At 39.1% G+C, this 22,259-nt stretch overlaps 1 protein-coding gene across 2 annotated transcripts; it reads right to left on the bottom strand.

Moving 5' to 3' along the window:
• Window positions 1-3,069: 3,069 nt before the first annotated feature.
• Window positions 3,070-15,924, bottom strand: LOC109206276 (receptor-like serine/threonine-protein kinase SD1-8). Of its 2 annotated transcripts, none has more exons than XM_019369087.1 (7): window positions 14,536-15,924; window positions 14,184-14,315; window positions 4,653-4,849; window positions 4,363-4,573; window positions 3,994-4,231; window positions 3,789-3,914; window positions 3,070-3,719 (listed from the first exon to the last, which is right to left on the bottom strand). In XM_019369087.1, the coding sequence occupies exons 1-7, from the start codon at window positions 15,914-15,916 to the stop codon at window positions 3,677-3,679; spliced, it is 2,328 nt and encodes a 775-aa protein (XP_019224632.1). In that variant the 5' UTR covers window positions 15,917-15,924; the 3' UTR covers window positions 3,070-3,676. The 2 variants fall into 2 exon arrangements, with proteins under 2 accessions (XP_019224632.1, XP_019224633.1); XM_019369088.1 differs by having other exon boundaries at window positions 3,070-3,705; window positions 14,536-15,923.
• Window positions 15,925-22,259: the final 6,335 nt, after the last annotated feature.

Consider the following 22,259-nt stretch of genomic DNA (forward strand, 5'->3'; position numbering starts at 1 on the left):
AGGAGAGAGTGCATATTTAGGTAATTTTTGAACAATACCACTCCCAAAGTATATGAGAAATCAATAACCGAGGGTTTAAAGGCGGGATTAGAGATAACGAAGCCTTAGGTGTGATCTAAAGTGAGCTGTAATAAAAGCCAGCTAGCGTATCTCGGGAGAGTGCGTCTAGTAAATTGTCGTAATTACTCGGGAGAGATTTACGGTAGTAAGAGTGATCATGATCGATAGAGACGATTATGCAAATCATTATGAAACATAACAGGAAGGGATTTCATCAATAGGGGAAATCACAATCTTAAATCCTTCTCTTATTTGTTAACAACTCAGTCATAGTTAGCTGTTAGTTTACTTAAATTTACTCAGTTCTAGTAGTAAAAATATCGCCAGTTGATATTCCAAATATCTGGGAAGTTGATTACGAAGAATTTAGTGAGTCTAACAAAAGTAATTGATAGGTTAATTCCTTGTGGATTCGACTCTGGGCTAAATACTCAGATTATATCTGCAACGACGACTGTCCTTTTTATAAGGCATAGTTGGGCGTGATCAACAACCACTATTATTTTTAGTCCCACGGTGGGCGCCAAGCTGTTTACCTTGAAAATGATAATTACAATTAGATTTGATTTTGTGGTTCTAAAAATATGTGATCTGTTTTTATGCTAGTTGTTAGACAATAGATGCTAAGTGTGAGACTAGAAAATAAGATAAGAACTCAAAAACGGTATGTTTAAACCGAGTGGCTGAGAATCGGGCCTCGAGCCTGGTTATACGGGGCCTCGAGGTTGAGCTCGATACTAAGTTGTGGACAGCCGGTAAAGGACTAACAGCTTTGAGAGCGCTTTGATGAAGGCTCTTTATGATCAATAATGAGTAATAAATGAAGAACAATTAATAGAACACAATAAATGTAAGCAATAAATGTAAATAATAGAATCAAAGGAGAATGTGTTTAAGTTAGAGAGCAGAGAATGTTCTTGTGTTCAATATCGTGTGTTGTTTCTTACAAAATGACAAGGATCCCCTTTATATATGAGGGGAAATTCCAACATGGTACAGATGCATTTATTACAAAGAAATATAGCTCGTACATCTATTCGCTAATCTGGTACAGACTAGTGCTTCTCTTGCAGGTTTTGTCAGCTTTGATCATGCGCCTTGGGAACTTCCTGCTTACCCATGGTAACCATCGATTTTTATTGCCCCGAGGTCGAACGTTGAGAACCCTCGGGGTCGAACCTCGAGCCGTGCCTTGAGCCCTTAGAGACGTGCTTATGATGTGTCATAATGGCCATAAAATCGGACCCCTGATTTTTACCGTATACAATTGCATTCGAAATTCTCGTGCCATGTATGTTCCTTGGATTTGATTCACCACAAGTTGAGAGTCGCTCTTCTATTTGATGTGTTCAATACCGAGTTCTCTATCTAATTCAAGCTCGCAATTACTGCCTGTACTTGGCTTCATTGTTAGCGATACAGTGAAACTTAATGGATTATCTAACCACTTCCGGATGATGCTATGAGCACTATTCCTTGTCGGAACCCTTTAACATTAAATGATCCAATTGTATGGAAGCGATAAGCGCTTTGTTCTCTGCCTTGGGAAGTATATATACCCGCACTGAAATCAGCCATGAAAATTGCTAAGAGTTGTGATTTGATTGTCGAAGGAGGTTGATAAATAATGCCACATTCGCCAAGTTCAACTGTCCACTTGGCAAGTCGTCCAATTTATGTGGGATGCTCTCTAATGGAAAAGTTGTGACTACATAATTATGATGTCACTAAAAATATGGCCCAAGTTTCAGAGCAGCGATTGTTAGTGTCAGACTGACAGTGCTAGTTTTTATAAGCGTGGATACTTGAAAAGAGATTGTTGTGAGGGCGAATGGTGCATATAATTTATTTCCAGAAGAAGAGACCCATCAGATTGTTATTCGAATTGCTTGTGACACTAGAACTAGCTGTATCATTATTCACTCCCAGCAACTAGACAATTTTTAAACCCACCCGATCGATGGGCTCATAGATTATCAGCAACATCTATCTCAGTGACCTCTCTACGGTATGACTTCGACAAAGTCATGCAGGTATATATTATCGAAGGTCCACTTCAACTGTCTCAATAACTAATGGTGCATAATTTTCTTCTCTATCTTCTCTTTATGCGCTGAAGAAGAAACTTCTATTTGCATTAGTCGGATTCTGTGGCATTTTACGAAAATATAATAGCGTCTTCCTTCCATGTTATTATTAATATTCTTTCAACTTTTTCTGAATTGTTTTCTTCATACACCAAATTTTGCATCTTACTAAGTTGTATCTTTTAGCAATTTGTGCCTTTAGACAACAAATTTATCATTCATTTCTTTGAGAAAATTTAGAAAATTACTAGTATCCTGGAAATAGAATAGAATCTCTCGTTAAAGCATGAGCACTAGGTGAAAGAGGACTTGAAAGAATCGATTGCATTGGGAAAGAAACTTTGGGTCTCAATTGTTACCCTCAAGTTCCTCTGTTTTAAACCAATCCTTTGTGGTATCTTCCTTGACCATGTTTAGTTTTGTTTGAACTTTGAGCAAGTTTTTTGGAGTTCAAACATAAATTTTCCCACTTGAATCAGCTAATATGGCCATTGCCAAATAGCTTGGCGATCATACTTTTTAAAGCAACCAATGGTCCAGAATTCATAATTTTTAATTTTCATTGGTATAACGTCCTGCCTATTTCCAATCAATAAATTACCCATGTTTTGTATTGAGTGGAAACCACTCTTGCCAGAGATCTCCAATCAGTTTAGTTACAAGTAGATGGAGAATTTTGTATGTATTGGTGGACGGGATATATCCCTAATTTAAATTCCATAACATAAGCTTTTCGGTTGTGGTATTATACACCTTGTGGTTGAAAATGAATTTAGTGAGAAGAGAATAAGAATAACTATTGTAAGCACTAACGAAAATGAACTCTTGTTGAGATGAATCTGAGCCATTGGTTTGATACTGTTCTAGGTTGTTGGACTGCTTGAGAAATATATATATATATTGAGAAGTTGCAAATTGCAGGTATGAGTGAGAACTTTATATATATTGAAAGGTCCAATGTCCCTTCACTAAAATTACACAAATCGGTTGTGCCACTGGTAACATATCACAACAGATTTGTACTTGTTAACTGAAGTGTTCTAAACAACAAATTCCTTTTTGGCCTTCCTAGCATTTTAGATTAAGGGCTTAACCAGTACTTCTCAAGTACAAAAAAATATATGTGTTAGAGTACAAACACTTGAAAGTTTCCCCAACATTTCCACCCATTCTCCTAACTGCTATAGAGAAGAGAACAATGACCAATTGTAACAATGCACAATTTTCCATCGAGTACCCCTGCTAGCTAGCGTCCTTCTTCGACTGTAATTGTCACCTGATTATTGGAGACAATGTATTGCTTACCGGATGAAGAAGACAGTTTCCTAGAAGTGTGCGTCCTTATTACAAAAGCTGGTCGATTAGGTTGTGGAAGACTACTACCTTCGCCTCCCAGCATTAAAATAACATCTGACATGTTAGGACGTTTATTTGGATCTTCTTGTACACACAGGAGCCCAATATTTATACACTTTGTTGCTTCACTTGTGTTGCAAGATTCAAGTAAGGACTTGTCTATCAATTGTATTTCAGCTTCTTCTGTCCACAATTTCCATGCCTGTGATAGATTTTCTATCAGAGAATCAAAGCTAAGTAAAAGATACAATATATTACTACTTCATGGGAAGTTTTCTCACTTACATAGCCCAACAAGTTCCTGTATTCCTCCTTCCACTGACTATCTCAAGTAGGACTACGCCGAAACTAAATACATCTGACTTGATGGAAAACAATCCGTCCAGTGCATACTCAGGAGACATATAGCCACTGGTGAAAAAATGCATTAAGTATAAGATTTTTTCACTTCCTGCTAGGAATTAATGAGATGAAGGGATGTTCTACTTACTAGGTCCCCACTACTTTCTTTGTATTTGCCTCCGTTCCTTTTCCTTCAACTATCCTTGCCAAGCCAAAATCTGAAATTTTTGGATTCATCTCCTCATCTAGTAAAACATTACTAGCTTTTAAATCTCTATGAATGATCCGCAATCGTGAATCATGGTGTAGGTAAGCAATACCCCGTGCAATGCCCAATATGATGTCATAACGCTTCTCCCAATCCAATAATTGACAACGTTCTCCATCTTGCATCATTACCATGAAAAAGTTTAGTGATGCCGATAAAATTAGATCAATTATTCTTGTCAAAAAAAAAAAATCAATTATAAAAACATAAAAAAAATTGAGAGTAAAACACTTGTGTTGGCTAACTTACGGAATATGAATGTATCTAAACTTTTGTTCGGCATATATTCGTAGAGTAATATCTGTTCAGTTGTATTAATGCAATAGCCCGATAGCCTCACCAAATTTCGATGTTGAAGTTTTGCAATTAAAGTTACTTCATTCTTAAATTCATCTATGCCTTGTCCTGAATGAGTAGATAACCTTTTCACTGCAATTTCCGTTTGTCCTGGAAAGATACCCTGCCAAAAGTTTTTCATCTCATTACTAAGGTCAATGCGGCCGTACCAGTTCACAGAGTCTTAAGAATGAAATTTTCACCTTGTAAACAGGACCAAATCCTCCTTGTCCGAGCTTATTTGCATTTGAGAAGTTGTCAGTAGCGGCCAAAATGGTCTCCAAATGAATATATGGAACATCAATCACTTCATCATTGTTTTCATTCATCAATACTTTTGCTTTTCCTTCAACTTTGTGCCAGTGAGATATTTGTGTCCCTTGATTTCCTTTTCTTCTACCTGAAATAGAAAGGGGGAGAAAAAGAAGAAAAACATAACCACCTCGTTACTTTATAGGTTAAAAATTACCATAAATATATGTGGGCCTTGTCAACATTAAGTAAGCCTTCAGAGGCTGCCACGTGTCTCCAACAGGACGTGATGATTTGGTCTCAGAAGGTTGACGTCATGAAAGAAATGCTATGCCGTCGCCGAGGTCGAGGTAGCTCAACGTAGGGTGAAGACGAGGAGCGAATACGAGGACAAGCACTCCCTTTAGTATAGCAGTAATGGCTAGTTTTAGGAATATGGTTTCTAAGGGAATATTCTAGTGAATATTCCTCCCAGTTGTACTATTTAGGGTTTTTTGGTCCATGCACCCCTATAAATAGAAGAATATGTAGTTATGGGAGATTGGATACTGATTTGGTAAAGAACAAAACATTAACATTCACGGAAAATTCTTACTTTACCATATACATACAAAGTCCACCTTTCTCTCACATCTTTATCTATCTTTTTCCCCACGATCCAAGGAGGATTTGAATATTCAAAGAATTTATCATCATCTATCTTGGTCATAAGGAATATCAGGGAATCCCACCTTTTTCGGGTGACTCACATCCATTTTATTTACATGAATGTCATTTATTGCTATTTATTACTCCCTCCGTTCCAATTTATGTGAACCTGTTTGACTGGGCACGGAATTTAAGAAAAAAATAAAGACTTTTGGAATTTGTGGTCCTAAACAAGTCAAAAGGGGCAGAGAGTATTTGTGTGGTTATAAAAGCTTCTCATTAAGGGCACAACAACAACAACAACTACAATTCCCATTAGGGGTAGAATTGTAAATTTAAGCTAAATTGTTTCCAAATTTAGAAAAGGTTCATTCTTTTTGGAACGGACCAAAAAGGAAATAGGTTCACATAAATTGGAACAGAGGGAGTATCATTTATTGCTATCTTGCATATTCATTGATCATTGATTATAGCATTATTGTTGTTATTTATTGCCATTCAAACAGCACAGTTGAGATCCTACTACAAGAAGCATTTGATTTATCTTTTGGATATTAATATTGGCTAAAATTAACCCCACTTTATAATAAAATTCGATTACATAAGCCTAAATCTAAGTTTTGGGTCATATAGTTTGGCGTAGTCTGTGGAAATTTTCTCAACCAACTTTTTAGTTTCCATTAGATCCGTAACTTGCGTGAACACAAAGTTTATCTTTTTTCTCTGCCAACAAAACAAACCTCCATGGTAGGTAACCAAGGAAAGGGAACGAAGGTAACAGACAATGTTCCTCTCAACCTCATGAGTACCATAAACGAAGGCTATGATACCCATGACGAGGAGGTAATGCCCACAGCCTCTCCCAGGCGAGAGAGGTCACCTACACCTTTCTGCAGCATAACAAAACCAAACAGGAAGAGGGCCTCCACGTCCACAGGAGAGGAGGCGCCACCTACCGTTAAAAAGCTCCTCGAAGCATGGCTAACTGATACTCTAGCCAGCATTCTCAATAAGCAAACCCCATGCATGACCATAGAAACCACGAGAGTCCATGCAGCACCACGCAGGAACAAACAGGACGACCAACCGAGCCCTCCGACTTCAGGTAAAACTCACACTATTACTGACAGTGCAGGTGACAACGTCCTCGCCACCATGATGAAAAGAATGGAAGAAATAGAAAACGAGAACATGGCACTCAGGGACAAATGAAAGAATACCAGGAACGGGTAGACAAGATACCAGGCGCTCCTAAATTAATACCAAAAAGAGACGCCGACAGGTTTGTGGAACAGCCATACAGGGAAGAAGCAGCTCCGCATGTCATACCAAAAACCTTCAAGATGCCCCCATCTCTCAGAATCTACAATGGGACAACCGATCCTGAAGATCATGTAACCTACTACGTCACCGCCGTGAAAGGCAACGACATCACCAAAGAGCAGGTGTCTTCCATCTTGATGAAACAATTCGAAGAGACTCTCACCGGAGGGGCATTGACGTGGTACTCACAGTTGCCCGCTTACTCCATAGAAACATTTGAAGAGATGGCCGATAAGTTCGTAACAGCTCGTGTCGGGGCTAAGAAAGCTGAAATAAGGGTGAATGATGTCTTCACCACCAAACAATCCTAGGAGAAGGATTGAGGGACTTCCTCGCCCGATTCAATAAGGAGAAAAACCATCGAGTTTTCGATAAGTGGCACATTAAGAGGATACTTTCAACTCCCTACCACCCCACCGACAACGGGCAGGCAGAATCCTCCAATAAATCTATCTTAAACATCATGAAGAGAAGACTTGAGGACGCTAAGGGACCGTGGCTGGAAATACTCCATGAAGTATTATGGCCGCACAGTATAACCCCGAAGACGAGCACATGAGAGACACCATATTCTCTAGTCTATGAAACGGAGGCAGTAATACTAGTCGAAGTCAGAGAATCCATCCTAAGGTACTCCCATGAAAGCAGCAACCACAACGACGAGAACAGGAGACAAGGAGACAAGGTCGAGGAGCGACGAGATATGGCATACATAAGGACGGTCGCACAAAAACAGCAAGCAGAACGCTACTACAACAAATAGGCAAAAATTCAATTGCTCAAGGTCGGGTACTACGTGCTCAAAGCCAAGACCCAAGCAAATAGAGACCCCACAAGAAGGCAAGTTAGGAACTAACTGGGACGGCCCATACAAAATCATAGGCAGAGCAGACAAGGGTTCGTTCCAATTGGAAACTATGGAAGGGAAACTCCTACCAGACAATTGGAGTATCAATCATCTCAAGTACTTCAACTTCTCAAAAATAACAAATGTCACGTAAGTCGTACTCTTTTTTTCCTCACTTGAGTTGTCCCAGTTGGGTTTTCTCAAGGAGGGTAAACGAGGCGACGAGCGGGACACTTCGAATTGAAGTACACGAGAACAGACACATATTTCATTGCTCGACTCCTCAAAAATCTCCAAGTTGAACAATCAAAGGACTAGATATACCGGGACTAGGACTGGAATGCCAGCTAACACCCAAAACATGTCATTTTTCTCCAAAAAATTGCCTAAGGGAAAAATGATGTAATCAGTGCAACAAAGACGAATAATAAAGATGCACATTTATTGAAATTGCTCTCCTAAACGGTAAGTTTGACCAGCTCGAACAACACCTATCGACCCCGACCACGACTTAACAAGAACACTACATTCGACCAGCTCGAACAACACCTATCGACCCCCGGCCACGGCTTAAAAATAGCGGTACGTTCGACCAGCTTGAACAACACCTATCGGCCCCCGGCTACGACTTAACAAGAAAGCTACGTTCGAACAGTGTTCAAAAAAGCGCTCGCTTTCTCGCTTTAAGCGAGAAGCGAAGCGAAGCGTAGCGTCAAGCGCTTCCAGTACCAAAAGCGACGCAGGTGTTCAAAAGCGATCACTACTACCCTAAAAGCGTGAAGCGGGCGAAGCGACAGAAGCGGAAGAAGCGTCGCTTCTTGAAATAAAAGCCCAACCGTGTCTTTTTTAATTAAAAGACCCAAAATACAGTTATGTTTTTGTCATTCTTCAGCAGCAACGTGAACTAGGGTTTTGAAGCAGCCCTTTCTTCCTCAAAAAACCAACAAGTCTTTCTTCTTCTTCTTCAACATGACAACAAACTAGGATTTTTCTTCTTCTTCTTCAACATTACAACAGGTCAACAACAGATTTCAAGTTTCAACAGGTATGTTTTTATTTTCATTCATTCTTCTTCTTATTCTTCTAATCTTCTTCTTCTTTTTCTTTTTCTTTTTCTTTCTAAACGTCCAAAAAGTGCCGAAATGCTAGCGAATTTTTTCCAGAAAATTTGCCCAGATTTTCTGCCCCGTTTCTGCCCAAAATCTGCCCAGAATTCTGCCCAAATTTCTGCCAAATTATATATTTTTTATTCTTAGTTCTTATTGCCTTTCTTATGTGTTATGTAGTTGATATTTTAATGGCGCCAAAAGAAGATAGGAAAGACCCGGCTTGGGCTTACTCGGCAAGATCTAGCGAGACCAACAAGATGGCCATTAGATGTCTTTTTTGTGATAAGATTACAAATGGAGGAATCTATCGTCAAAAAGCGCATCTAATCGGTGGTGATCCAAATGTCGCATCTTGTCCTAAAGTTCCGGGTCATGTGAAGGAAGAATTGAAAGCATACCTTCAAAAAAAAGAAAGAGTTAAAGACTCAAATGATTCATGAACAAGAACTTTATAATCTTGATGACGATGATGAAACAGAAGAAGGTGACGATGCTTCGTCGCTTCCACCAAAATCACAAAAGCGGGGAAGGATGCTTCCACCAATGTCTTCTAGTTGTGGATCTACTGGCAAGACCAAAGGTCCTATGGATTGTTACTTCCCGCAAAAATCTGGAGATAAGGGAGGAAAAAGTGGTAATCCTCAAGTTGATGCAAAAGCGATTTTGAGGGACCGTGCAGTAACCTTTTTTGCCCGATGGATGTATGATGCAGGTCTTCCTTTTAATTGTGTTAATTATACTGACACTTTTGCAGCTTTTATTGAGGCCGTATGCCAACATGGCCCAGGAATGAAGCCTCCAACTTATTATGAAGTTAGTGGGCCATATCTACAAAAAGAGGTGGCAGAGGTGAACAAAATCGTTGAGGAGCACAAAGTAGAATGGGACAAGTTTGGTTGTTCTATTATGATGGATAAGTGGACTGCGAAAAATGGAAAAATGATCATCAATATCTTGGTGAATTCTCCTAGGGGAAGCCTGTTTCTTGAGTCCGTTGATGCAAGCGACTCTTCGACTGATTCAACCAAAATGTACTCCTTGTTCAAGAGTACAATAGACTATTGGAGCAGAAAATGTTGTTCAAGTTGTCACGGACAACGCTAGTGAAAATGTTAAAGCTGGTGATTTGATGTCTGCTGCGTACCCGCATATCTATTGGACTCCGTGTGCAGCACATTCTGTTAATTTGATCTTTGGTGATATTTTCAAGGAAAGACCCTTCAGTACTGTCTTTAATCAGGCAGTTAGGGTGCATTCCTATATTGTTCAAAGGCCTTTATTATTGAACATGATGAAGAGATTCACTAAACAAAGAAGCTTGGTGAAACCTGCAAAGACAAGATTTGCTACAGCTTTCTTGACTTTGGCTAGGATGTATGAGCAAAAAGGCAATTTGAAGAAGTTGTTTGTTTCAGATGAGTACACTAGCAGTGCCTATGGAAGGGAAGCTCGAGGGAGAGAATCTGCAGATATTATACTTTCTACTTCATTCTGGAACAATGTGGTTTATGCATTGAAGATTGGTGGTCCTTTAGTTAAAGTGCTTCGTTTGGTGGATGGGGAGCAAAGGCCACCAATGGGCTACTTGTACGAAGCAATTGATAGGGCAAAGGAGGCTATTCAAGACTCTTTTAGTGACCAAAGAAAATACAAAAGAGTCTTTGAGATCATAGATAAAAGGTGGGATAGTAAGCTTCATAGCCCTTTGCATGCAGCTGGACTTGTTTTGAACCCGGAATTGTTTTATGCCAATGAAGAGAGGATTCTAGGAGATGAACCTTTGTGGAGTGGATACTATGAATGCATTGAGAAGTTGATACCTGAAGAATCCGTGCAAGATAAAATCACGGAGCAATTTAGTATTTATAGGAATGCTGAAAACCTTTTTGGAAAAAAACATGGCCATTAGACAAAGAACGACAAAGTCACCAGGTGAGTGAGTGCTTATATGTTGTTTTATAGTTAATAAGTTATTTCTTTATTAATATTATGTTTTGAAAAAATTTTCTATTTCTACAGTTGAATGGTGGAAGCAATTTGGTCATTCCACTCCAGATTTACAAAAGTTTGCGATCAAGGTTCGAAGTCTAACATGTAGCTCATCCGGGTGTGAAAGGAATTGGAGCGTGTTTGAGCATGTAAGAACTAATAAGAAAGATTTAGAATATTGAGATAATTAAATTATATCTCAATTGTCCTAATCTTACTAATTACTTATTATTTGCAGATTCATACCAAAAAGAGGAACAAACTAACCTTGAAGCGTCTCAATGATCTAGTCTTCATTAAGTACAATAGAACATTGAGGCGTCGTTACAACGCTCGCAATGTAATTGATCCAATTAGTTTGGACAATATCGATGATGCTAATGAATGGCTAACTGGAGTCCCGGAAGATCATGCAGATGAAGAAGTATTTGATGATACTTCTGGTATCACTTGGGGTGATGTTGCAGAGGCGCGTGGAATTGGGCAGAGGATTTATGGTTTGAGGTTGAGGGCGAGTACCGTCAACTTCAAGTTCACAGAGCAACGGAAAAGAGGCAGCTACTCTTCTGTAATTGATGAAGAAGATGAAAGTTGAAGAAGATGACGAGCAAATATAATAAATGAGTAAGTGGAATAACAAGTAATTTAGACTAAGTCTTAGTAGTAAAGAAGTAGGAATGCTCGTATTTCGTGCTTTAATTGATGCTACTCTTGACAATCTTGTAGAAGAATATGATGCTTATTTTGTGCTTTAATTGATGCTACTCTTTAGTTTTTTAATTCAAGTATTGAACATTTGCTCACAATTACATGTGTTGTCTATGCCGTATTTATTTTAATTTTTTTTAAAAAAAATTCCGCATCACTTCAAAAAAGCGGGCGCTTCGCTTCTCGCTTCTCGCTTTTCGTGAAATGGGGGTTGTCGCTTTTCCTCGCTTCACGCTATTTTTAACACTGCGTTCGACCAAGCTCGAACAACACCTATCGGCCCCCTAAATCAATGAAAGGTACGTTCGACCAAGCTCGAACAACACCTATCAGGCCTCAGCCCTAATTTAACGAAAGGTACGTTAACCAAGCTCGAATAACACCTATCAGCCCTCGGCCATGAACTAATAAAAGGAAAGTTCGACCAGCTCGAACAACTCCTATTAGCCCATGGCCACAACCTAATCAAAGGTACGTTCGAACATCTCGAGCGACTCTTATTAGACCTCGGCTACGACTTAAACGAAAAAGTATGATCGGGAAACTCGAACCGCATTTATCGGCCCTCGGCCTCGACATAACTCAACGATATGATTCGACCCGTTCGAACAACACTTATCAGCCCTAGGCCTAAACTCAGGTTGAAGAGAACACAGAAGGAAAACACAAGTACAAATATAAGAACGCACAAAGACAAAAGGCATATATGAAACCAAAAAGAACCTTTATATTCATGGAGAAAGTTTATACAAAGGCATTCAAAGGCGCCAACCAAAAGTACAAGAGATGAACAGAAACATAAAAATTCAGTGGCCGCCGCCCCCTCGACCTCCATTGTCCTCTCCTTCCCCATCTTGGCCGTAAGCAGAGTCACACCATGAGCTATCTGCGAGCTGGTCTACATCTCCCCCACGAACGGGAAACACGACGGCTAGTGGAGTAGGTTGATCCTCCTCATTAACTTTAGAAGAAAGATTCAACATAGCTATGGAATTTGTAGAATGATGAAGTATGGAAGATGACAATATGAAGGAAAGTTAAATATCAAAATGCGAAGAAAATTAGAGTATGATAAGCTAGAAAAATTTCCAGCAAAGCAAAGATGGCTCTAAAGAAAGTGAAATTCAAATAATTGAGGCACAATCCTTATTTATAGAGATGAAGGCACCGGACTTGAAACGGTCTAATCATAATTGTCACTAGTATCGAAACGACAAAGCCAATCAAGGGGCGCGCGTGAACTGACGTGACGCATCGAGAATCAGCATCATCATGAGGAATGACGTCATGACATCACGTGTCTCTTTGACAAGATAGTTCCATTAAATCACCCGGGATATTTAGGATTTGAGATATGCGGTCCGCGTAGCGCTACATCGCCTGTTTTTACAACGACTACGACTGTTGTTATCCGCTCATTGAACTCGCCCACGAGGATGACCTCAGCAAGCAGAGGGACTAACAATTTTTACAACGACCATGACTACCCTTATCTGCTCTTTGAATTCGCCCACGAGGACGACCTCAACAACCAGAGGGACTAATTGTATGGGTTAAAAATTACATAAATATATGTGGGCTTTGTCAACATTAAGTAAGCCTTCGAAGGCTACCATGTGTCGCCAACAGGACGTGATGATTTGGTATCAGAAGGTCGACGTCATGAAAGAAACGATATGCCATCGATGAGGTCAAGGTAGCTCAACATAAGGTGAAGACGAGGACGAGCAATCCCTTTATTATAGCAGTAAAGGCTAGTTTTAGGAATATGGTTTCTAAGCGAATATTCTAGTGAATATTCCTCCCAATTGTACTAATTAGGGTTTTTTGGTCTATGTACCCCTATAAATAGAAGAATATGTAGCTATAGAGGAGATTGGATACTGGTTTTGTAAAGAACAATACATTAACATTCTCTGAAGATTCTTACTTTACCATATACATACAAAGTCTACCTTTCTCTCACATCTTTATCTATCTTTTCTCCCACGATCGAAGGAGGATCCGAATATTCAAAGAACTTATATCATCTATCTTTGTCAGAAGGAATATCAAGGAATCACACCCTTTTCGGGTGACTCACATCCATTTTATTTATATAAAAGCCATTTATTGCTATTTATTGTCATTTATTGCTATCTTCCATATTCTTTGATCATTGATTATAGCATTATTGTTGCTATTTATTTCCATTCAAACAGCACACATGAGATCCTACTACAAGAAGCATTTGGTTAATCTTTTGGATATTAATATTGGCTAAGACTAACCCCACTTTATTATAAAATTCGATTGCGTAAGCCTAAATCTAAGCTTTGGGTCATACAATTACCTATGTTGTGCGGGCTCTTTATTTTAGCCGCCGCACCCGTCTCGACATGACATTGGTACTAGTAAAGGTGTGGGATTCCTACCGGGTGTGAGCAATGGAGATCGGGTACTTTGACCACAATCTATGGACAAATTTGAAGAAAGAAAAGGGAAATATTGAATTTAGCTACTGCATTGCAGTGCCTAGTGCCTACAACTTGAAAAATTCTCAAAATAAAAGTTTGAATTAATGGATGTTACAAGTTAGTTTTCCACATAATATCTCATAGTGTAGGATATTTTTATAGATCTATTTTTAAAATTTTGAATTATTTTTAACCAAATCTCCCCCTTTATCCGTACCTTTATACTTAACCGCGTATCTAAAATTTTTGATTATGAAGGATACGACCATTAGATCCAAGCCTAGATCGGATACCCGCACCTGAGTCTGAGCAACATAGCTCATTACCTCAATCAAATTGAGAAAGTCCTTTGGAATTAAGTCCAGAAAGGGATAAATAAAAAATCTTCCATTCAGTAAATACCTGCTCTTATTGCCATTCTTCTTCTTCTTCTAAAGTAGATGTAGCTAAAGCTGCCTATCAGTAGAGCCATAAAAGTTGTTATGGATGAAATTAAAGCTATCAGCTTCATCGATTTCGTAGCCTTAGTTTGAACTGAAAGTAGAGAGCCAAGAACAAGTTAGATATATTTAAACATCTATCTTGAAGGATTTGATATTTTTAATTTGTTCACTAACTCCTCAACAAAGAAAAAGGAATAAGAGAATCATTGTCATAGGTGTTAATATTAATAAGGAATTGTATCCACAACATAGTGCTTTTACCATTATGAATTAAAGAATTAAGATAAGTTATTCTTGTATGCTATTCTAACCTTCAGGTGAGCCACGTTTGACAAAGATAGTCCTTCCCGTTTCATCTTCGCTGAGCTGTTGCAAATTGAACAGATCCCCTGCCCAAATTGAACAGGTACTGGAACCATCATAAGTATAAGCATTACAAGAGCAACTGTTGAAACAAGTAGATCTACACTGTGAGGCGTCCTCAACTGTGACATTAGTATATTGTGGAATAGGTAATCTCATAGTAAAATTCATCCAAAAACTGTCATTGTCTTCAGTAATGTCACTGCATTGCAACTTTCCAATTCTTACACAGCCACCTGAATAATCTTTCGAGTTCAATTGACCAGTTGATCTTGGCTTGAAACCGCGCAAACAATTGCAGGATGCGTTAGCATTACTGCAAACCCCAAACGCCCCACAACTAGCATAAACCTCACATCGTTCTCTAGGCAGTGACCAGAGTAGATTCCAGGTAATGGAACCATCCGACCATGATAGTTGTTGAACTTTTCCTGAGAGACCCATGTTCCACCTTGATGCGATTGCCCTATTAAAAGGGGAATATGTAAAATATAGCTCGTTCTCATTGTCTGTATAGCTGTAATTGTATACTGTGTTCAGCCAGTCAGGCACTGAGCTGAATATACGACCATTCCATGAACCACTAGCCCAATACTCTGTAGTCCTGTTCCATTTAAGAACAAACTGACCATGTTTTGGGTCCAGTTCCACAGAAAACAATCCTGGTGCCGGATCGTACAAATTCTTCCATGAAGTTAGAACACTTTTTTTTTGGGTGCGTTTGTCATATCCAAGCTTAGCACCAGGCAATAACGTGTCCGTTGGGTGGTCAAAACTTTGCCAAAGTAGTAAGGGTGCTGACGAATTTGACATATCACTTAAAATCAAATTTCCATCATCATGAAGAACTGCTGTTACTGAAATATTTCGAATGACGTTCCCAGAAAGTGCTGACCAAATTGAGTTATGATTTTTATCAAGAAGGACCAAGTTGCCTTGAATAATTGTCAGCTGGGAAGCATCACTAACTGGTGTCTCCCTATTTGCTACCCAAACTACTGTTTGCACGGGAACTTCCTTGTACCATATGCCTATGTAGTAATTGAGAGAGTTCTCTGGTTGGAAGAAACCAAGCTGAAACTTCCCACCTGAAGATACAATTGTTTGGCCTATAGAAAGAGATTCATTCCAAGAAATGCTGTCCCCTCCAAATGAGAGATTGGTGTTGAGACTAAAGCATAAAAATAGCACAAGTATCAGAGACGAATAGCTCTTCTTCATTTCTATTTGTAAAAAGAAAAGATAGGGAGAGTCATTGTCTCCTTGATAAACGTCTTGAAGAGAGGAGACTTTTCTTCTTATAACCCAGTCAAAGAAATCATCTGTCATCTATTTCAATCTTTGATGGAAATATCCTATATACTTTATTCCATAGTCTTTCAATTGTCAATATCAACCTTCTATCATGAATAAACTATTATTCATTGGTCTTTATTTCTAATCTATCTTTGATTTTTCCTCAAACTTAAAGAATACCCCGTCACCCATTACAAAAGCAGTTGGTCAAAATGGTTCTTATTAAAAAAATCCCCCTCATTCTCAACTAATATTAGCTGGACGTTTGTAAGAGATATTAACTGTTTATTTATGAAGAAGAGAGATTAACTATTTAAAGGGAAAAAGGAATTTAGAGGACCAGTTTAAAATGCCAAAAAGTTTGACTTCAAGGGTGTGTTTGGTATGAAGGAAAACATTTTCCGGAAAATGTTAAATGTTTTCCAAATTTCTCATGTTTGGTTGGCTTAAATATTTTGGAAAACATTTTCCTTATCAACTCATTTTCCTTCAATTGGAGGAAAATGTTTTCCTTATCAAGAGAAGGGAAAATATTTTCCAAAACTCTTTCTCAACCTTCCCCACCCTATCCCAACCCACCCCCACACCCCCCCCCACACCCATCCCACCCAAACCCCACCCCACCCCACCTCCTCTCTCCAAAAAGGTTTTTTTTTCAAATTTCAGTTTTTTCTTCCGTCACCACCCCACCCTTTGCTATCCCCCGCCAAACCCACCCTCACTGCCCCCCCCCAACCCCCACCCCGTCGTCTAAAAACTAAATTTTACTTTTTTTTTTAATTTCAAATTTCTATGTTTTTAATTTTCTACACCCCCTGCCCTGCCCCTGCCCCCCCCCCCCCCCTCCTGCGCTAAAAAAAAAAAATTTACTTTTTCTTTTTAATTTTAAATTTTTATTTTTTTATTTTTCTGCACATACCCCCTGCCCCTGCACCCCCCCCCCCCAACCCCCCCGGGAAAAATATTTTTTTTATAATATTTTTCAATTTTAATTTTTTCATCTGTCGTTTACAGGTTAAAAATTTTACAAGTTCCAAAGTTATGAGTTTAGAGGTTTATGTGTTTGAAAGTTTGCGGGTTTAGAAATTATAAAGTTTACGGGTTCGAAAGTTCGCGGTTTTTTACGTAAAAAAGTAAAGCAACACATTAGTTGCTTTGGGTTGTGTCAATTTTAGAGACTTGGGGAAGGGGTGGGAAAGGGGGAGGGGTGGGGGGAGGGGGAGGGAGATGGGGTGAGGAGAGTTGCATAAAAAATATTTTCCTAAAAAAATATTTTCTGCTCTCTAACCAAACAATAGAAAATATTTTCCGGAAAACGTGTCCCACTCACCAACCAAACAAGGGAAAATAAGTAATAAAACCACTCATTTTTCATGAAAATATTTTCTAGGAAAACAGTTTCCATGGAACATTTTCCTTCATACCAAACACACCCCAAATGTGGAATTGTTTAGCTTTACTCTGCTCCTTAAAGATACCAAATAAATAAATACCGCAATTTAATCTCTTGGCACTGTACATTTTGTTAAGTAAAATACATGTACGTTAGGGGTATGTTTGGTATTTCTAATTTTCCCATGTTTGGTTGGCTTAAATGTTTAGGAAAACATTTTCAAAACATTTTCCTCGTGAACTCATTTTCCTCCAATTGGAGGAAAATGTTTTCCCTATCAAGAAAAGGGAAAATATTTTTCAAAACGCCTTCTCAACCTTCCTTACCCTATTCCCCATCCCCACCAACCCACCCAACCTCACCCTCACCNCAAGAATATCTGGTTGCTTTTGGTTTTTGGTAGAGGCAGACCAAGGATTTGAGCCCGACGGGGGCACTAATATTTTCACATATGCCAATTAGTAGCGACAAAGTTCGGCACGCAACTCTTTAAAAACTTAGCAATTATGATAGCTTATCATCAAAGTACAAACTCTTAGTTGTCGTTGTCAAAGTCGACATATGTTGTTGCTTCGTCGAAAGCGATTGTTGAAGCGAGATTGAAGAGATTGTATTTTTTTTACTTGTTGAGAGAGGAGCTACACCACCCCCTCCACCCCACCCCACCCCCTAAATAAAAATATTATTAATAGTACTTTATAGATTAAAAAAATTCATTTCAACAAATGAATTTATTTTTCATGATATAAAGAAGTATTTTTTTTCATTTTAACCAAAAAATACTTTCTTTTCATGTAGAAAAACTATTTTTTTTCATTTCAACAAAAAAAATATTTTCTTTTCATGATGTAAAAAAAATATTTTTTTTTTAATTTAAACAAAGTAAATATTTTCTTTTCATGATATAGAAAAGGTATTTTCTTTTATTTCAATAAAATAAGTACTTTATTTTCATGTTTTAGGAAGAGTACTTTCTTTTTCAACCAAAAAGAGAGTATTCCTTTTTAGTTATCGAGCACAAATTTCAACATTATTTTGCGCAAAAAAATAAAGCAACACATTAGTTACTTTGGGTTTGTGTGAATTTCTGGAGACTTGGGGGAAGGGGGGGGAGGGGGTGAGGAGAGTAGCCTAAAAAATATTTTCCTAAAAAAATATTTTCTACTCTCTAACCAAACACTAAAAAATATTTTCTGAAAAATGTTTTTCACTCACCAACCAAACATGAGAAAATAAGTAATAAAACCACTCATTTTCCATGAAAACGTTTTCTAGGATACCAGACACCCTAGATATTGGTTATTTTTATCTTCCCACAATCATATCTACAGAAAATCTTCTCGAAGCTCCCTCTACTTTGAGTTGTTTGTCAAAGGTAAGCATGGAAAGAGCACTAGAAGTACTCCATATGTTGCAGGAATATAGTTACAACTTCAATCCTATAATGGTGTTTACTTGTCCTACTTGGTACCTTTCATTTTACCTTAAATAAGTTTTGTTGAATCTACTTTTTCATATTCTAAATGGAGTTTTCATTGTTTTGTTGTACTGCCAAAGAATAAAAATGGGTTAACCTTCTCATGTGCAAGTCTTGGCTTGTTATCTCCTTATATGGTCTAGATAAATCCTCATCTTATAAGCTAGTTTTTGGGATTGAGTTAAGTCAATTTATATTTTCCTATCATGTTGAATGCTACTAGTATGTTATCAATTCATCAAAGGATAACTGCAGAAGAAAAAGGGAAAAAAAAGGATTAAGGAAGAAAATATTTTACCAGAAAATGAGTGGTTTTATTACTTAATTTTTTCATGTTTGGTTGGTGAGGGAAAACTTCTTTCGTAAAATATTTTTTTGTGTTTAGCTAGTGAGTAAAAAATATATTAATTTTTTTTGAAAAATATATAATTCAAACAACCACAATCGGAGATGAAATGAGTAGGGAGAAGGGGTGGGGTGGGGTGGAGTATGGTGGGTGGGTGTGGCAGTGGAGTGGGGTGGGGTGGGAATGGAGGTAAGGATGGAGTGTGGATTGTGGAGTGTGGTGTATGGGGTATGTAGGGTGGGGGCGGGTAGGGGGTGGTGGGGGTGGGTTGGGGGAGGGTGGGGTTTGGTGGGAATGAGGAATAGAGTGGGGAAGATAGTGCTTAGGGAGGTTTTGAGTCACTCCTGGGAAATGAGCCCACTCTCTCTCTCTCTCCTGGAACCATGTTCCGGCAACTTTTCTCACTAATATCACTCCATTCTTCACTGGGCTCACATGGAAAACAAGACTTTCTTCATTGCAGGTAATAAATCTTTTGAGCTGTATCGAGCTGGTCGATACAGGAGAAGGTTGGTTCGTTTTAATTGAAAGGGGGCAGACGATTCTCAGCCAAAATCAGTTTAGACGAGGAGAACCTTCGTCGGGTGTGTGGAGCTTTCAGGCAAGCATCAAGAGTTGCAGGGGATCATTACAGGCGATGGGGATGGAAGTCACAAGCATATGCATACAGACTGTTTCAAAATTTCAACACATATGGCAGATTCATCCGAATAGAAACGTGGACAGGGGATAGGAAAAATGCAATAATTATTCCTGAATCAATTTACAATGGGGATGGGGTGACGTTGCTAATAAAATTTTACATTTTCTGGAGGAGCTACCCACAAACAGATACAGGCAGGCTTATACTCCTCAGACAAGATCATATGTTGATACAGCAAAGATCAATCAGTGGCCGGAGATCTCAGCAACGAAGGCAAGAAACATCACAGCAGAAGCAGCTGACCAGAATCACCAATTTCTCTCGCGGTGTCTGGTCGGAGTTTTCAACGATCCATTCAACTATATCCCTAATCAAGAAGTAATTCAAAAGTGGTTTTTGAATAGGTGAAAGATCTTTGTTGGTCTGAGAGTCACCCCCTTCTCTCACAACCAGTTTCTTTTGAGTTTCCTTCAAGACAAGAAGCGGCGAGAATACATGCTGGTGAATGGTTTTGGAACGGTCGTCGCCTGTCTCTTGAGTGGTGGTCACCGGTGGCAGGAACTGATTTGGGCTGCCAGAGATCAGAATACAAATGGGTCAAGGCTTTTGGTATTCCCATCCACGCGTGGTCACTTGAAACCTTTAAGACTATTGGTGATCTTTGTGGTGGTTTCGTCGGAATTGATGAAGACACAAAGCATCGCAGTCACTATTCCTGGGCGAGAATTTGTGTTAATACTAGCAGGAACAAATGCCCAGATAAAATTGAGCTTGATGTGGAGGATTGGAGGTTTGAGATCTCGATTCTAAAGGAGGTTGCTGCTACCCCTAAGCCATTTCCAATTCGAGCCCAGTTACAGGGGAGAAGTGCCGAAGATTCAAGGGAGAAGAAAACCGGGGAAAATCTTCGGGGATTATAGTAGAACTTTAATCTTCGGGGATTATAGTAGAAGAGAAAGTATCATCGTACCACGTGGGGAGTCAGGTGGCAGAGGAGAACTTTAATTCAAATTTATCTGGCCCCACTCCAAGTTATTTGGACAACAGGGCTGGGAAAAAATATCTCATGACCCGGCCCAGTCAAGCAAGCTGCTCAGGAGTTAAAAGTCCATTATTTTGGGCCTAATAGAAACTCAGTCATATTATTTTAGAGCCCCAAGTCTGAAGGCCCAAACAAAGGGCAAATCAAAGAAGGCCCATTCTGTATGGAGAGTAAAAGACCATTGCCCCCAAATTCATATCAACAGCTCTCCAAATACCACCGAAGCTCTACCAACAGACAACTCACAGAAGACTCAAATCCATAGAGCTAGGGCAGAGTCGTCTTTGCATGCAACCATCAGCGAAACTGAAGCTGACAACGAAGCAGATGATGAAGCAGAAACTTTTGTAAACAATCTCATGAGTCTTTCAAATCGTCTAAATTGGTCAGATGCTGCCTCTACAACTCTTGTTTGCTCAGACACTGATTCATGCAGTGAGCCACTCTTCCTACCCTGGCATGACGACAATCTCATGCAATCACAAGCAATTCATCATCCCAACGCAATAGATACTTCTAGATGGGCAAAATTGGTTATGGGTAAAGCATGCAAAGCCTTTGGGATCAATACAGTTGGGTTCGAACATGAACTCCTGGATTTAATCTCGAGGATGGATCACAATCGACAAACTCTAATTCAGAAGAGAGGGTCACCTGCCACAGCAAATAAAAAGGGGAAGAAGAAAGGGGAAATAGAGGTGCAAAATTTAATTAGTGGGATTAACTATGATGGGTGTAGTAGTAAAAGGGGCAGGCATTGCAAGATTGTATCAAGATGAAAGTTAAAATCCTAAGTTGGAACATCCAGGGTCTCAATAAAAGGAAAAAGAGAAGCACTTTAGCATCACTAGTTCGAAAATGGAGGGCAGATATACTGTGTCTACAGGAAACCAAAATGGAAAACATTCCAACTAGTCTCATTCATCATATTTGGGGGAATAGGTGGGCTGAATGGGCAGAGTTAAAAGCTTGTGGTACCAGAGGTGGCATTATCATACTATGGGATAAACGTTTGTGGAAATGCATTGACTCTCATCAAGGCATCTACACAGTCACTTGTATGTTTGAAAGCCTGCAGGAGGATTTTAGGTGGTCTTTTACCGGAGTATATGGCCCACATACCAACCCTGAAAGAGAAGATTTATGGCAGGAATTGGGTGCAATAAGGGGTATCTGCGAGGACAAATGGGTGATTGGAGGGGACTTTAATGTATGTAGATATGAGATTGAAAGACTCAATTGATCCAGAAGATCCGCAGCTAACTTCACAGAAACTATTTTGGATCTCCAATTAGTTGATCTACCTCTTCATGAGGCACAATACACCTGGTCAAGGGCAGAAGACATTCTACAGGCATCGAGGATAGACATATTTCTTGTTTCTGCAGAGTGGGAAGAGAGATTCAAAGCAATCAAGCAACTGGCTCTTCCAAGACCTATTTCAGACCATAGACCATTGTTGTTGGAGTGTGGAG

The sequence above is a fragment of the Nicotiana attenuata genome, unplaced genomic scaffold (genome assembly GCF_001879085.1).
Source record: "Nicotiana attenuata strain UT unplaced genomic scaffold, NIATTr2, whole genome shotgun sequence".
Lineage (NCBI taxonomy): Eukaryota > Viridiplantae > Streptophyta > Magnoliopsida > Solanales > Solanaceae > Nicotiana > Nicotiana attenuata.

Bases quoted from the DNA above. Each gene is read 5' to 3' on its own strand.
- LOC109206276 (XM_019369087.1), bottom strand. From the start codon at position 15,916: ATGACAGATGATTTCTTTGACTGGGTTATAAGAAGAAAAGTCTCCTCT. The intron at 3,915-3,993 runs GTAAGTAGAACA...TTTTTTCACCAG, and splicing joins AAGAAAGTAGTGGGGACCTA to TGGCTATATGTCTCCTGAGT. The intron at 3,720-3,788 runs GTAAGTGAGAAA...ATTCTCTGATAG, and splicing joins ACAGGAACTTGTTGGGCTAT to AAAATCTATCACAGGCATGG.